This window comes from Phyllostomus discolor, chromosome 2 (genome assembly GCF_004126475.2).
Source record: "Phyllostomus discolor isolate MPI-MPIP mPhyDis1 chromosome 2, mPhyDis1.pri.v3, whole genome shotgun sequence".
Lineage (NCBI taxonomy): Eukaryota > Metazoa > Chordata > Mammalia > Chiroptera > Phyllostomidae > Phyllostomus > Phyllostomus discolor.
In genome coordinates this window covers 181,082,823-181,097,876 of record NC_040904.2, presented here as the reverse complement: position 1 = coordinate 181,097,876, position 15,054 = coordinate 181,082,823, and the positions used below count along the sequence as shown (strand labels likewise).

Genomic DNA, 15,054 nt, shown 5'->3' with positions numbered 1-15,054 from the left:
GATGACTAGAAAATATTTAAGCTCCATTATCATGCAGGGATTAATGTGAATCATTTTTATATAAAATCAGAAAGTATATGACAGACTATTTTGTCAAGCAATGTATATATTCTAATATCCTTCAGATGGCATATGACTTTTTTCATTTCAAAAATACCAGTCAGATGTTATTGTGATTTCTTCCTACTGTTTCAATTATTTTTAAGTGTACAATTCAACAGCATTAAGTACATTTGCAATGTTGTGTAACCAGCATCACTTGCTATAACCAGAACTTTTTCATCATCCTGAAAGGAGATTCTGTACCCATTAAGCAATGACTTCCTATTTCACCTACCCCCAACCCCTACTAAATACTATTACCCCTTCCATTTCTATGATTTTGTCTATTCTGGCCACCTCAGAGAAATGGAATCATAGAATATTTGTTATTCTGTATCTGGCTTATTTCTTTCAGTATAATGTTCTCAAGCATAATCCATGTTGTAACATATATTAAAATTTTACTTTTTAATAGATGAATAATATTCTGTTATATGCATATACCGCATTTTAAAAATCCATTCATCTGTTGATAAACAGCTGGGTTGTTTCCACCTTTCAGCTATTGTGAAATAATGCTGCCGTGAACACTGGTATACAAGTATATGTTTGCATCTCTTGACACAAACATGACTTTTTAAAAATAATCTTTTGCTCTTGATGTTTTTATGTATTAAAAAAAGTTCAATGGTCAATGCTAATTTTGCAATTAATTTGTTTTTATTTAAAAAATAGATATTGGGGGAAAAGTCTCACTTTTCTCATCCTCACATTTCAAGACTATATATGCCCCATCTTCCTGCATATGCTATATAAATACACATCAGTTAAGTTAAATTAAATTAAGCAGAGCTATAAGATATAGAAAGTATTTGTTCTCAAAAACTGAAGCAATCATACCTTCTGACTACCCAAAGGGTCAACATGAAAAATGAGCACATTTTGTTATTTTCTCAACTTCTATACTCTTGATAAGCATAGAATAAACTAAAAATAAGAAATGAGAATGCTTTTTTAAAGAAACTCTATTAGATTATTTAATTAAAACATTCTTGGACTTTTGGCTTCATTTCCTATCCATGGGGAAAATCCTACGCATCACAAACAGGAAGATGAGACCATCTTGGCTGGATTTGAAGGAAGTGTAGGCAGGTTTAAAAACTCACAACTAGTTACTCCTTAGAAACTTCGTTTATTAGTGCCAGTCATTAAGAAGCTAAATTAACCCATGCATTAAGAAGACAGATTCCAAGCATGGTGAATCAACAGACCACAAGATTTAGAATTCCTGTAACAGGTACTTTTGGAAAGTACATCTGCAGAAATAACAGAAGTTGTAGACCCAACAGTTGGGTAAGGTATAAAAGACTGAAATTATTGATTGGAAAACTTCATGTGCACAGAATGAAGGCTCTGCTGGTTTTGCTTTAGACCAGTGTTTTTTTCTTAACAGTCTAAAAAACAAATATTTTACCTTGTCCACAAACTCTATCACCTTCTTTAAGAAATGGTTACAGTAAAGTCCAGAGGAATTATCTTTTCTAAAAGAAGCCACCCTCTTGCGTGCTGCTGGCTTCCTCTCCTGTGTGATGAGGGCTGGCTGCGACAGGTCAGACATCCTTATGTTCGCTAGATATGGGTATTGTCGTCCTGAGCAAAAAAATAAAATGGCAATTCATGGTAAAATATAATGCAGACTGCTAATACGGTGAAATTGTATTGTTATAGCAGCATAAAGTAAAGATGTTCAGAGTCTTTCCACCACACTTATCTTAAGACCTGGAAATAGTAGAGCTTGAACATATAGATGCAGAACTATAACAGGAGGGGACAAATTGACTGTGATACCTCAACTTTGGTCAAGGTAAAAGAATTATTCATTTTTAAAATCCTTCTAATTCAACTCTATAACATGTGTACTTGTTTAGACTGCACTTTTAATAGTGATTTATGATGGGGAGAGCTCTTTGACTCTTATGGATACTGTTGACTTTTGGTCTTAAATATACAGATCAAAATGGTTCTCAGGCAACAAGTTTAATAACCAATTTCTAAACATTGATACCCTTCATTTCCTTCTTCTTTTTTAAAATATCTATTTCTAGCTCCCTACATTCCTCCCCTTTGGCAAACATCAGATTGTTCTCTATATCTATAGGTCTATTTCTATTTCATTTATTTATTTGTTTGTTTTTAGATTCCACATATAGGTAAAATCATACAGTGCTGGTCTTTGTCTTATTTCACTTAGCTAATGCTAATTGGGTTTGTCCATGTTGTCACAAACGGTAAGATTTCATCCTTTATTATTACTAATATTCCATTGTGTATGTATGTGTGTGTGTGTTTGACATCTTCTTTATCCATGTGTCTATTGGACATCTATTTTGCTTCCATATGTTAGCTACTACTAGTTGCAATGAACATTGGGGTGTGTATATCTTTTCAAGTTAGTGCCTTTGTTTTCCTCAGATCAATAACCAGAGGTGGAATTGCTGGATCATATGGCAGCTCTATTTTTTAATTTCTTGAGGAATCTCTATACTATTTGCCATACTGACTGTACTAATTTGCAATCCCACCAACAGTGTACAAGGGTTCTCTTTGTTCACATCTTCGATAACATTTGCCACTTGTTGTCTTTTTGATAATAGCCATTCTGACAGGTGTGAGGTGATATCTCATTGTGATTCTAATTTGCATTTCCCTCATTATAAGTGATGTTGAGCATGGTTTTATATGTCTATTCGCCATCTGTACATATTCTTTGGAGAAATGTCTATTCAAGTCCTCTGCCTATTTTTTAATTGGATTGTTTATTTTATTTATGTTAAATTGTACGAGTTCCTTTTATATGTTGTATATTAACCCTTTATTGGATGTATCATTTGTGAATATCTTCTTCCATTCGATAGGTTTTCTTTTTATTTTGTTGATGGTTTCTTGCACTCTGTAAAACGTTTTAGTTCGATGTTGTCACATTTATTTTTTTTTTTTGTTGCCCTTGTCCAAGGAGAAATATTTTAAAAAATACTGCTAAGAGAGATGTCAAAGAGGTTACTGCCTATGTTTTCTTCTATGAATTTTGTTGTTTCAGGTCTTAATTTTAAGTCTTTAGTGCATTTTGCATTTATTTTTGTATATGCTGAAGAAAGTGGTCTAATTTCATTTTTGAATGTGTCTGTTTTTTCACAACACTATTTATTAAAGACACTGCCATTACCCCATTGTATGTCCTTGCTTCCTTTGTTGTATATTAACCATGTATGCAAGGATTTATTTCTGGGCTTTCTATTCTATTTCATTAATCTCTGTATCTGCTTTTCTGCCAGTGCCATACTGTTTTGATTATTATATCTTTGTAGTATAGTTTGATGTCAAGACGTGTGATACCTCCTACTTTATTCTTTCTCAAGATTTATTAGGCTAATTATGGTCTTTTGTGGTTTCATATAAATGGTAGGATTTGGTATTCTAATTTTTAGAAGAATGCCATTGGTATTTTACTAGGGATTGCATTAAATTTGTATATTGCTTTAGGTAATAATGGTATTTTAACAATATTAATCCTTCTAATCCATGAGCAAGGTATATCCTTCCATTTTTTGTATCTTCTTCAATTTCTTTCTTCAGTGTCCTATAATTTTCATAATACAGATCTTTCACCTCTTGGGTTAAATTGATTCTTAGGTATTTTATTCTTTTTGATATAATTATAAATTGGGGTTGTTTTCTTAATTTCTCCTTCTGATCATTGTTATTGGTACATAGAAACACAACAGATTTCTGTATATTGTGTTTTCTGGAACTTTATTGTATTCATTTATTAATTATAAGAGTTCATTTCAGTGGAATCTTTAAGGTTTTATATATATAGTATCATACCATCTACAAATAGAGTTTTACTTCTTCTTTTCTAATTTAGTGGTATTTTCTTTTCTTTCTTTCTTTATTTTGTATGATTGCTGTGGCTAGGGCTTCCAATACTATGATGAATAGAAGTGGTGATAGTGGGCATTCTTGTTTTGTTTCTGATCTTAGAGAAAAACCTTTCAGTTTTTCATCATTGAATATGGTATTAGTTGTGGTTTTGTTGCATATAGCTTTTATTATGTTGAAGTATGTTCCTTCTATAACCCCTTTGTTAAGAATTTTTATCATAAAAGGATATTGAATTTTGCCAAAGCTTTTTCTGCATCTAGTGACATGATCATAAGGTGTTTTATGCTTTTTTTTTGTTAAGATGGGGTATCATGTTCATTGATTTATGGATATTGAACCATCCTTGCATCTCTGGGATGAATCCCACTTGGTCATTATGTGTAATTCTTTTAATGTATTGCTGAATCCAGTTGGTTAATATTTTGTTGAAAAATTTTACATATATGTTGGTCAAGGATATTAGCCTATACTTTCCTTCATCTGGTTTTGGTACCAGGGTAATGCTGGCTTTATGGAATGAGTTTGGAAATGTTCTTGCTCTTCAATTTTTTGAACTAATTTAAGAAGAATAGGTATTAATTCTTCTTTAAATGCCAGTTAGAATTTACCTGTGGAGCCATCTGGTTCTGAAATTTTGTTTGGAGATTTCTTATTACTGCTTCAAATTCATTGCTAATAATTAGCCTGTTTAGATTTTGTATTTCTTCCTGGTTCAGTTCTTCATTTCCTTCTTGGTGATACTTAAGTATTATCTAATTATCTTTTCCATTAAATATCTAAGATGTACCCGGATTTAAAATATACCAAGTAACACACATAAAAAATGTAATAAAAATTTACATTTTCTGTGGGCAACTGGCTTGAGTCTTCTCTAAGATTGTTTAGGAGGAGGTCTCATGGTTGGAGATGTTTTTGTTCTACACCTCCTCTGCGGAAGCAAAGCTAGTGACAATACAGAGGCATTGAGTTTTCTTTAAACTGTGGAATACCTCTGACCAGCAGGGTGGGGAGTCTGGACTTTATGTATTTTCACTCCTTCCAATACAACCTGTGATACAGTAAGGCTGAGGCTGGGAAGTCAGGAAGCAGGGTGGCTGACGAACTTTGCAGGAATTAGATTGTGGGAAACAAATATGAAAAAGCAACTGACTAAAGAATTTTGAAAATAACATTTTGAGGGCTGAGAGGAAAAAGATATTAGTACTTAGATTGAAGCAATATATACAACAAAGTATAAACAGAAAATGCCGACACCAGAAAATTTAACCCAAAGACTTTCAAAACTCCTTTAGTGATGTTTCATATTAAATAGTATTAAATATCAGCCCTGGCTGGTGTAGCTCAGTGGATTGAGCGCAGGCTGCAAACCAGAATGTTGCAGGTTCGATTCCCAGTCAGGGTACATGCCTGGGTTGCAGGCCATGACCCCCAGCAACCACACATTGATGTTTCTCTCTTTCTCTCTTTCTCCCTCCCTTCCCTCTCTAAAAATAAATAAATAAAATCTTTTAAAAATAGTATTAAATATCAGTCCTTCTTTCTGAGCCATTAAATACTGACTCTTCATTCACATACACACAAAAAAAAGGCCCCAGGAGAGACTGTTATGGAAAGTTCTTATTAGAGTCCCAAGAAGCTAGAAGGACACTGCATGTCTGGATTATCCAGTTTGGACCATCGACAACAGTAAGAGATGTGTGAACACAGCTCAGTTCATGGAAGAACTCCATCGCCAGCACTTTATTGACAGTGCCTACTACAACTCATGGGAATGTGTCCTAGGCATAAGAACTTTTACTGACTATGAACTTAACAGCCTGTGTTTGCAATTTTGGTGCTTCCATTCCAGTGTACAATTGCATACTCTTAAGGACAGTAGTGATGATATGCCACAAGTCCCATTTTGCCCCTGGTCTTTCTTCCCTCTTTATAGTCTGTCTTAGATTTCTCAGTGTCTCCCAGCAAGCCTGAGAGCTCATAGGACAGGCAGCAGGCACAAAAGGAAACTACCTGGACTTTCCAGAGTTCTCTAACTCTAACTTGTGGAAAGTCCTGTTTCTGTAGCATTCTGTGGCATCACTCACCTACAGAACATTCATCACACAGCCGAGCTCCCACACTTTTCTTGCAAATTATTGAGCAAAGAGAGGATTTCAGAGCTGTGACTCCAAGTACAACTCATGGTTTTAATCACTGTAGCACAGAAACGTGATTAGCTGTCAAAGATTCCAGGGATTGAACTTCAATTTTTTTGTTTGTACCAATAATTGGCACTCCATTAAATTAGCAATTTTGGCATTAGGACCTGAATATATCTTGCTGTCTGGAACAGTCTTAAGATTATCATAGTAGCCAATGCGCTTTTTGTGAATGATATCTTTTTCTAGCCCTACTTTTAAATGTGTGGTGTTTTTCCTTTCAGGCAAGTTGGGAGTGGAGCAATAAAGACAAACACAAGCAAATGCCAGTGCTTGATTGACAGAGTGGTGTGGATGAGCACTGGCTTTGAGCTAGACTTCTAGTCTTAATTCTGCCATTTACCATTGAAGTGTCTTTAGTTTAGTCACTGAATATCTCTGAGCTAAAGTGTCTTCAACCATAACATGGAGATAATATCAGCTTCACCTACTTTATAGCCTCAGACAAGATAATGGGAAAACCATGAAATGCTATATAAGTGCCTAGCATTACAAATTACAAAGGAATGGTCATGAATTCCAATGAGAACTGAATGATGACTTAATCTCTGAACAATTTTCAATGAACAGATACAACAGACTCAGGAGCTGACTGCGATATAGAAGTGATTCACTGACAGATGAAGTAAATTTTCTTCCCAGTAAAGGCTTAGGAAATATTCTGAGGGCAGATTATGAGGGCAAATATTCTGATGACCAACCCTAAAGATACCACCAGATGGGGATGGAAGGTCTGAGAATGCAAAAGTGAGTCATTTCAAGAGCCCTGAAACTTTTCAAAACAGGCTGAATTAAAAAAAAAAAAAGCAAACCTACCAAAGAATCTCCCACAGAGGGGATCAGTGAGCAAATTTGTGACCGTGGAGTTAAGCAAAATAATAACTGAGGAAACCAACAAAGGCTAAAAACTTTTGCCACAATTATGTTATTCAATACTTAATAAGAGGATTCAAAACATTTTCCAACCTAAGCCAACAACAACAAAAATGCTTCTTTGCATGTAATAAAATAACCCCTTTCCAACTCATATCCAGATTAGGTATTGGGTATTATTCCCTCCTGACTACAGTAAGTGAAGGGTAATTGAACTGGACACGTGCTGGTTGCTCTTGTCTGTGGCAGGTTTCAGATACCATTCTTTGCATTTAAGCCACACCCTGCTTGGGGCTATTCCAAACTGGAGGAAATGGTCCCAGTGCAGATACAATTCAAGGACTCTGGGAGCAGGGATTGTATCAGTTTGGGGCAAGGCAGGATTCTCCAACTCTGCGGTTGAAAGACCTTCGGTTTTGTTTTGGCTGTGTGGTAGATTATTGGGTGAATTTTGGTAACTGGTCTCTACAGACTTCAGTTTCTTTTGATGTGAAATGAGGTGGTTGGAATAAATCCCTTTATAGCCCTGATATCCTATTAAGAAGCATCTGAGAAAAAAGGCTTCTCAGAAGAATAGGGAGGTTGCGACCATCACATTTTTAGGAAGTTGGAAGCTATAGGATAAATGGGGGGAGTAAATTTGTAAAAGAGTAGGTGATCTTCAGAAAAATAGGAGATGATGATTAGGGAAAACTCTAGTAGGAGATGAGCTGAAAGAACTCGGACATCAGAGCAATCTGAGAAAAAGTGAAAGGTGGGCACACAAACGTGGGTGGCAGGGGCCGTGGAAGGCCAGCAGGCTCTGTGGAGTAGTCACACTAAGTCACTTATGCCAGAAGAGTCTAGAATATGAACAAGTTAGAGATTAGATGGCTGTAGCTTTATTCTTAAACTAAGGAATAAACCTAAATCCCAGCCAGAAGGAAAAAAAAAAAAAAACAAGAAAACATAAAATAGGTCAATCTTGGACTAGGGCAGCAAATGATGTCAACTAGAGAAGGGTACTGACCCAAAAGAATCCTTGACCAAAAAGTCACCTTCTCATCAGCTCTTTGGGGAAGGGTTTAAACACACCACTTATAAAACAGAAAGCCATTGAGTTCTTCCTCAATTACTTAGATGTTAATATCATCATAAAAAAGATGAGGCAACATAGGAAGTGCTAGTTAATGCTAGAAGGCCATTTATCAACTAAATAGCAGAAGTCAAAGTTCCTAATCTTCCCTTTCAGTGCCATTTAAAAAATATACAACTATAGTTTGTCTGCAGTCTCTTTAACCAGAATAATTTCTACTGTGCTATAAATAATGTTGCTCATGGGAATTAAAATGTATTGGTATAGTTGCAGAATTGTGTTTTTGAGTATTTGAAGTGACTCTGGATTTCATTCAATCTTATCTATCATCAAGGACGGGGTGAGAGTATAGGGCAAAAAGTGAAGATATGATATTTCCTTGTTTCCCAGGCTTAGCAAGTTTATCACACAACAGGAAAGACAAAAACTGGCTCCAAAAGCAACATAAATATTTAACAGAAAATCAATGACTGTAGGCTATATGAGAATAATCCATATTCTTTCTGATAGCTGTTAAAGATGTATCTTCAAATTATTTCAATTTTATAATTATTTTTCTGCAGAGAAGGAAAATTTGCAGTATTGTTACTACCTTTAAAGGTTGAGGTGACTGCCTATTGTTTTGCAATTCAGATGCTTGTTTCTCTTGGCCCATGCCACATCCCCTCCCAAAAGAAGGACCTAGGTGACATGTAGGAATTCAGTCCAGTATTTCATGCACTGATTTTTCACACTGAAACAAATGCTGGAATAAACTATCAGTAAAATGATTTTCTTTCATTTGAAGAAATTTTAGGTTTAAGAATATTATTTAATGATCACTTGAACCAAAAGGTTAAAAAAAAACCCTTGCAAAGTATTGTTTGACTATTAAGTCTAAGTTTTCAGTAAATTATTTTTTTAAAAACTTATATTACAAGACATAATCAAAACTTTGAGAGAAAAAGTATCCATCTAGAAGATATATTTTTAAAATTGAGGTTACAGCATAAGCTTTACCAGCACAGTTCATCAAACGCTCTCTATTTCTGCACTGTAGCTGCCATAATGATGGAGTGGCTAGTAGCGGGAGGTACCAGAATGGGGCTGCCTCAGGGGCGTTGCACGAGGTGGTGTGTGGACAAGGGCAGATGCTGCTTAGCCTGCCCTTTGAGCCCACTCCACCCTGGTGATGAATGAAGGGACAGAAGTGGTGGCCTCCCTCACCCCTATGTATCTAAGTAAGGATTGAAAATCAGTATGTTTAAATATAATTTCTACACAGAAAACTAGTGCATCACACTGAAGTCATGGTCCGTCAAATGCTCCCAAGTATGGATTACTTATACCCCAGAAATCAGATGCTCTTTTATTTCTATAAAATAAAAGATAGGAAAGCAAAATAGTATCCTCGGTAGGGAGAGCAATGAGCTCCTCTGGCAGTGGGTGGGGAGGGGGCAGGGCGAGGAGAGGGGCAGACAAGTCCTGTAAAAGCTTCTCAGGCAAACCTAACCCTTTCTTTCTCTCTACAAGGTCAGAGAAAAGGATTATCAAATTAAAGTATCAGTATTTGATTACAAAGAATTTTCTAGAAGCTGGATACAAAAATGTGATATGCAAGAAAGATGAACAAAAATGCAAGGTGTTTCTGGTTAACACAGTTATTTCTTAGCCACTAATAGGTTTCTGAGTGCAGTGAGTCAGGATGCTGTTTGGCACATCACAGTGTAAACTTTCTGAAGAGTAAGTTATGGACCTGGAATATGAATAGGCCTCTGAGATACTTTGCTACCACAAGCAGTGGCATAGGTATAAGTATCTAGCACATAACTTCCCATCTTCTGGAGCAATTTCTTGGCATGGAACAGACCTTGTAAATATTTGATGTATGTCCTTTCAGACTGACTTGCCTGAGGGTGAAGGTTTTGAATTACACCCTGAAAACTTGTTCTACAGCAAAGTACTGTATTTAAAGCTAATAACATTTTTTAAAAATTGCCATCTATAATTTCTTGAAATTTAATGACAAGATTAGTAGTAGAAGTGGTGTTTCTTTCGATGCCAGAGGGTGATGGCAATTCCTTAGGTGATCTGAGCCCGAAACATTCAACACCCAGTAACATGGATGTGAATACTCTGACTTCCTGAACAGCATTTCTTACTTGCGTGACGAAATGGATCATCAATTATAAACATTTCTAAAAATGAGATCGTAATCTTTCATAACTAAAGGGCAATTAATTCAAAATACTTATGTTTTATAATGTTGAAGTGTTTTGATATAAAAGATCTAGTCATAAAATTATCCAATCATTCTGTCATTGGGACTAATATCTTGGAATTCTTCATATGGTCATTAAAAACACCTGCATTACAGCTGTAAGACAGACATACAAATGGTTTTCATTTGTCTATTCTTTATACAAAAAAGTCTTCAGAAATAGGGTGGTATTATAATCTAAATTTTCTGAAAGAAAGCAACAGAAGAGAAAAACTTTTATCCTTAAATATATGATACAATATAATTTTTCTTTATGAAAATATTCCTACCTTTTTGATGCTATTATTTGATGACAACTAATGGACAGAAACCCTTGGCAATCTGCAGTGCCCTTCAAGGAACTGTTTTCCCTTCACTGCTTGTGAGAGGTCCAAGTAATTTATCCTTTTTCAGGAGAGTCAGGGGTTTTTTGTTTAAAATTTCTAAATATCAATTTATACAACTTCTATTTATAATATTACCAGTAACTAAAATTTTACCTCATCATAAAGATGTGACATATGACATTGCAATACTTAATCTGATAAATTTAACAGTATACTACAAGTATAAACATCAATAAACAGAACAAATACTAATACGGAGGACACATAAAAAGAATTGATTCCTAACTTGTATTTTTTTTTTGTTACCATTATGGATTAGAAACATGTTCTCATGGGGAAAAAAAATTCTTTGATCCCAGGACAAGTAAGCCATTATCTATTGGACTCTAATGAGTAACCAACCACAGTCTAGTTAATGTAAAATTCCATAAATGGGATGTTAAGAGAGAGTGTACATTGATGGAATTTTAAATATTTTATTCCTGCATAATGTTATCTATGTTCTAGTTTCATTTATTTTTTAACAGGTTGGCTTTCATAGAGTGGCTATACAATCATCAGAAACAAAGGAACATTACTAACATCATTACTATAATGGCATTTGCATGGACAACAGTAATAACTATAGAGTCACAATTAAAATGAATCCTACACAGTGTGCACTATGGATTACAGATGATAGGCTAAGTGCATTAGTGTGCAAATAAGGTGCATTAAACAGTGCACACACCACAGTGTTACTTTAAAACAATGTCTTTAAACACTATCTTCAGACTACTGGTAATTTCTGTCATTTAACTTGAACTACAGAAGAAGTTTCACAGAGTTATCAAAATCTGTAACCTAATCTCAGCAAGAAGGCGGCACATTCTCTCTAGGTCCAGGAACAACGGAGGCCACACCAGGCAAACACATCCGCTTTGGGAGAGGTCCCTAGCCTCCCCAGCAGCCGCTCTTTCACACTGTGGTGAGTGCCTCGCTCTGCGTGCAAGTGGCTCCAAGTGCGCACTGCATACATTCTGTCAAAAGATATTGTCCTGTTTTATCTTTTTGAATTTTTGATTGTAAAAAATTTCAAGCATACAGAAAATATGAAAGAAAAATACAGCCAAATCTGTATACCTATCACCCAGATTCAGTAATTAGTATTTTGCCCTATTGGCATTATCTACCTATGCTTATATCATTAAACCACTAGAAATTAAGGAAAGATTTCTGTATGAATCTAAGAACAACCAATGTAACTACAACACAATCAACATACCTAAGAAAAGAACCTGACTCATCAATATCTAATATTTATTCTATATTCAAATTTACCTAGTTGTCTTAAAAATGTCCTTTCTAGCTGAGATTTTTGTTTACTTTTTAACCAGTAACCTATTAAGTGAAACTAAATGACAGTGATCCTGTGTGGACCATCTGGTTCAGACACAACTTAATAACGGCTTGAACATTATTTCTTTCTCACTTAACGGTCTGGAGACGTGCCAATACAGGCCGCGTAGAATGTCTCTTTCATCCTCAACACATGGCTTCATCTCTGGGGTGAAAGATGGCAGCTCCAGCTCCTGTTATCACGGCACAGAGGAGGCGCAGGGGAGCACACACTCCAAGGGCACGATCAGATGCTATACACATGATTTCTGTTCACATCCCATTGTGCGCAATATAGACACATTATCCTGCCTCACTGCAGGAGAGACTGAGAAGATCAGGCTTCATGCTTGGCAGCCATGTGTCCAGGTTTCCCTGGACCCACTGGTCTTGTGTCTAAAGGAACAATGACTTGGGGGCAGTAATTAGCCATCTCTGCCACAAGATGTTCCTGGAAATGACTGAGCTATAATGAACTTTATTAAAATTGATTTCCAATGCACAGCAATATAATGATCAGCTTAGACTCATTTCAGGTAAGACTATTCTTTTCCTATGCCAAATAAGTCTCATATTATTAATATTCATTTTGAGTTCACTCATTTATTTTTTCAGGTTTTCTTTCTCCTTCCTTTCTAGGGTATAAGCTGTCAGTGCTCATTACTATAACTGTGCTGTCTTCCCTTTCTAATTTTCCCTTTCTTGTCATCATGTCTTTAAAAATAAGCTTTTATTTAAGTATAACATACAGGCAGAAAAGATCACAAGTCATAATTACACAGCACGATGAACACAGTGATTCACATAAACACCACCCAGATCAAGAAATGAAACATTGTCAGTGTTCCAGAAGCAGTTTTTGTGTAGCCTCCAAAGGCTACTTCCTTCCTTTTCCCAGAGATGACTACTATTCTCACCTTTAACACCATGGTTTTACATGTTTTTGAATTTTATATAAATAGAAACATATAATATGCAATCCTTTTTGTTTGGCATCGTTTGCTCAGCATTATGCTTATGAGATTCATTGATGTTACTGCATGTAGCAGTAGTTCATTTTCATTGCTTATGGGATTGTACTACTACATCATACAATTTACTTATCTATTGTACTGCCATCAAAGATTGAATTGTTTCTAGTTTTTAGCTATTACAAAGACAGTTGTTATGATCATTACTGTATTTGTCTTTTGGGGTATGTATAAATATGTGTACATATTTTTAGACATATATAATTCCTTGGAATAAAATTGCTGGATTATGGGGTAATGGAATATTTGTATACTCATTTTTCTTGCCTTATTTACTCAGAATTCTAGCTCAATGCTGAATAGAAGTCATCATATAGAGAACGGTTGTCCTTTTCTGGATCTCAAGGGGAAAATGTTCATTACTTCACCATTAAATATGGTAGTTTACTTCAGGATTTTTGTGGATACCATTTGTCAGATTAAGGAAATTTTTTTCAAATACTAATTTTGTAGGGATCTCTCCTTATGGGTAGATATTAAATTTTATCAAATGCTTTTTCTATATCTATTGAGACAGTTACATAGTTTCCCTTTTCCTTCTCTTACGATGATAAGTTTAAATAATTTTCAAAGCTTAAACCAACTTTGCATTCCTGAAATAAACCCACTTTTTCATGATATACTATTCCCAAAGAACCCATGTATCAAAGAAGATCGCGTTGGAAATCAGAATATATTTTGTACTGAGTGATAATGAAGGTATGATATATATCATGAATATGGTATCTATATGCTATATTTTAGTGTCTATCCTAGATTTCATATGCATATCCTTGATTTAATAAAGTCTAATGTTAATTGTTACTTTTGCAACTTATTGGAAAAGTCATGACATTCTGAGTACTTTAACTCCACTTACTCCCCTCCCAACTTGTGCTATTGCTGTTATGGGTTAAATTGTGTCCCTGCCAAAGTATAGTTTGAAGTCTTAACCCTGTGAAACAGTGAAAGTGACCTTATTTGGAAATTGGGTCTTTGCAGATGTAATCCACTTAAGATGAGGTCACACTAAATTAGAGGGGGGCCTCCTAATTCAATGACTGGCGTTCTTATAAAAGAGGGAAATATGGAAACACACAGAGGAGGAAATACCATGTGGAGATGGAGGTAGAGACTACAGCGATGCATCTACAAACCAAGAAACACTAAGGAATGCCAGCAACGGCCAGAAACTAGGAAGAGGCCAGAGAGGATAATTCCCTAGAGCCCTCAGCAAGAGGGGGGCCCCCTTACACCTTGATTTCAGACTTCTGGTCTCCAGAACCACGAGAGAATACACTTCTGTTGTGTTAAGTCACCTAGTTTGAGGTACTTTGTCACAGAGGCCTGGTAAACCAATACAGTTGTCCTGAATGTAAATTTTATCTAAATTTTAAACCCTGCAAGAGAATATTAGTATTATTTTGTGTAGCGACTATTCATGTTTATCCATGTTTTGACTCTGCATCTATCTAGGATCATTTTAATTCTACTTGAAATATTCCTTAGTATGTCTTTGTTGTTGATGAATTTTCTTAGCTTTCATTTGCCTGAAAAAAAATGTCTTTATTTCACCTTCTCTTTTTGAAGCATGCTTTTCCTTGGTGCAGAACTCTAGGATAATAGTTTTCTCAGCACATAAGCACATTGAAGATATCATTCCATTGTCTTCTGACTTCCATTGTTTGGTTTTCTGAACTTTTATTATAATATACATTAGTGTAGTTTCCTTTGGATTCATGTTATCTGAGATTTATTCTTAATTCTATAGCTTGATTTTTTTGGTAATTTTTGAAAATTTTTGTCATTATTTCTTTAAACATTACTTCTGCCTCAATCTCTTTCTCCCCTGTCGTTTGGAACCCAAGTTACAATTCTACAGAAGCAACTTGTCCTCGATCTCTTTTCCAAACCTGCTTTGGTCTTCCTTTCCTTTTATCTCCTCTCCTAT

General features: G+C 35.3%; 1 protein-coding gene across 1 annotated transcript in view; it reads right to left on the bottom strand.

The window, feature by feature from the left end:
• Positions 1-231: 231 nt before the first annotated feature.
• LMNTD1 (lamin tail domain containing 1) overlaps positions 232-15,054 on the bottom strand; it is a 37,623-nt gene continuing 22,800 nt past the window's right edge. The window contains exon 8 of the mRNA XM_036016790.1: positions 232-1,692. Within this exon, the coding sequence (XP_035872683.1) occupies positions 1,653-1,692 (40 nt within the window). The 3' untranslated portion in view covers positions 232-1,652. The remainder of the gene's footprint in view (positions 1,693-15,054) is intronic.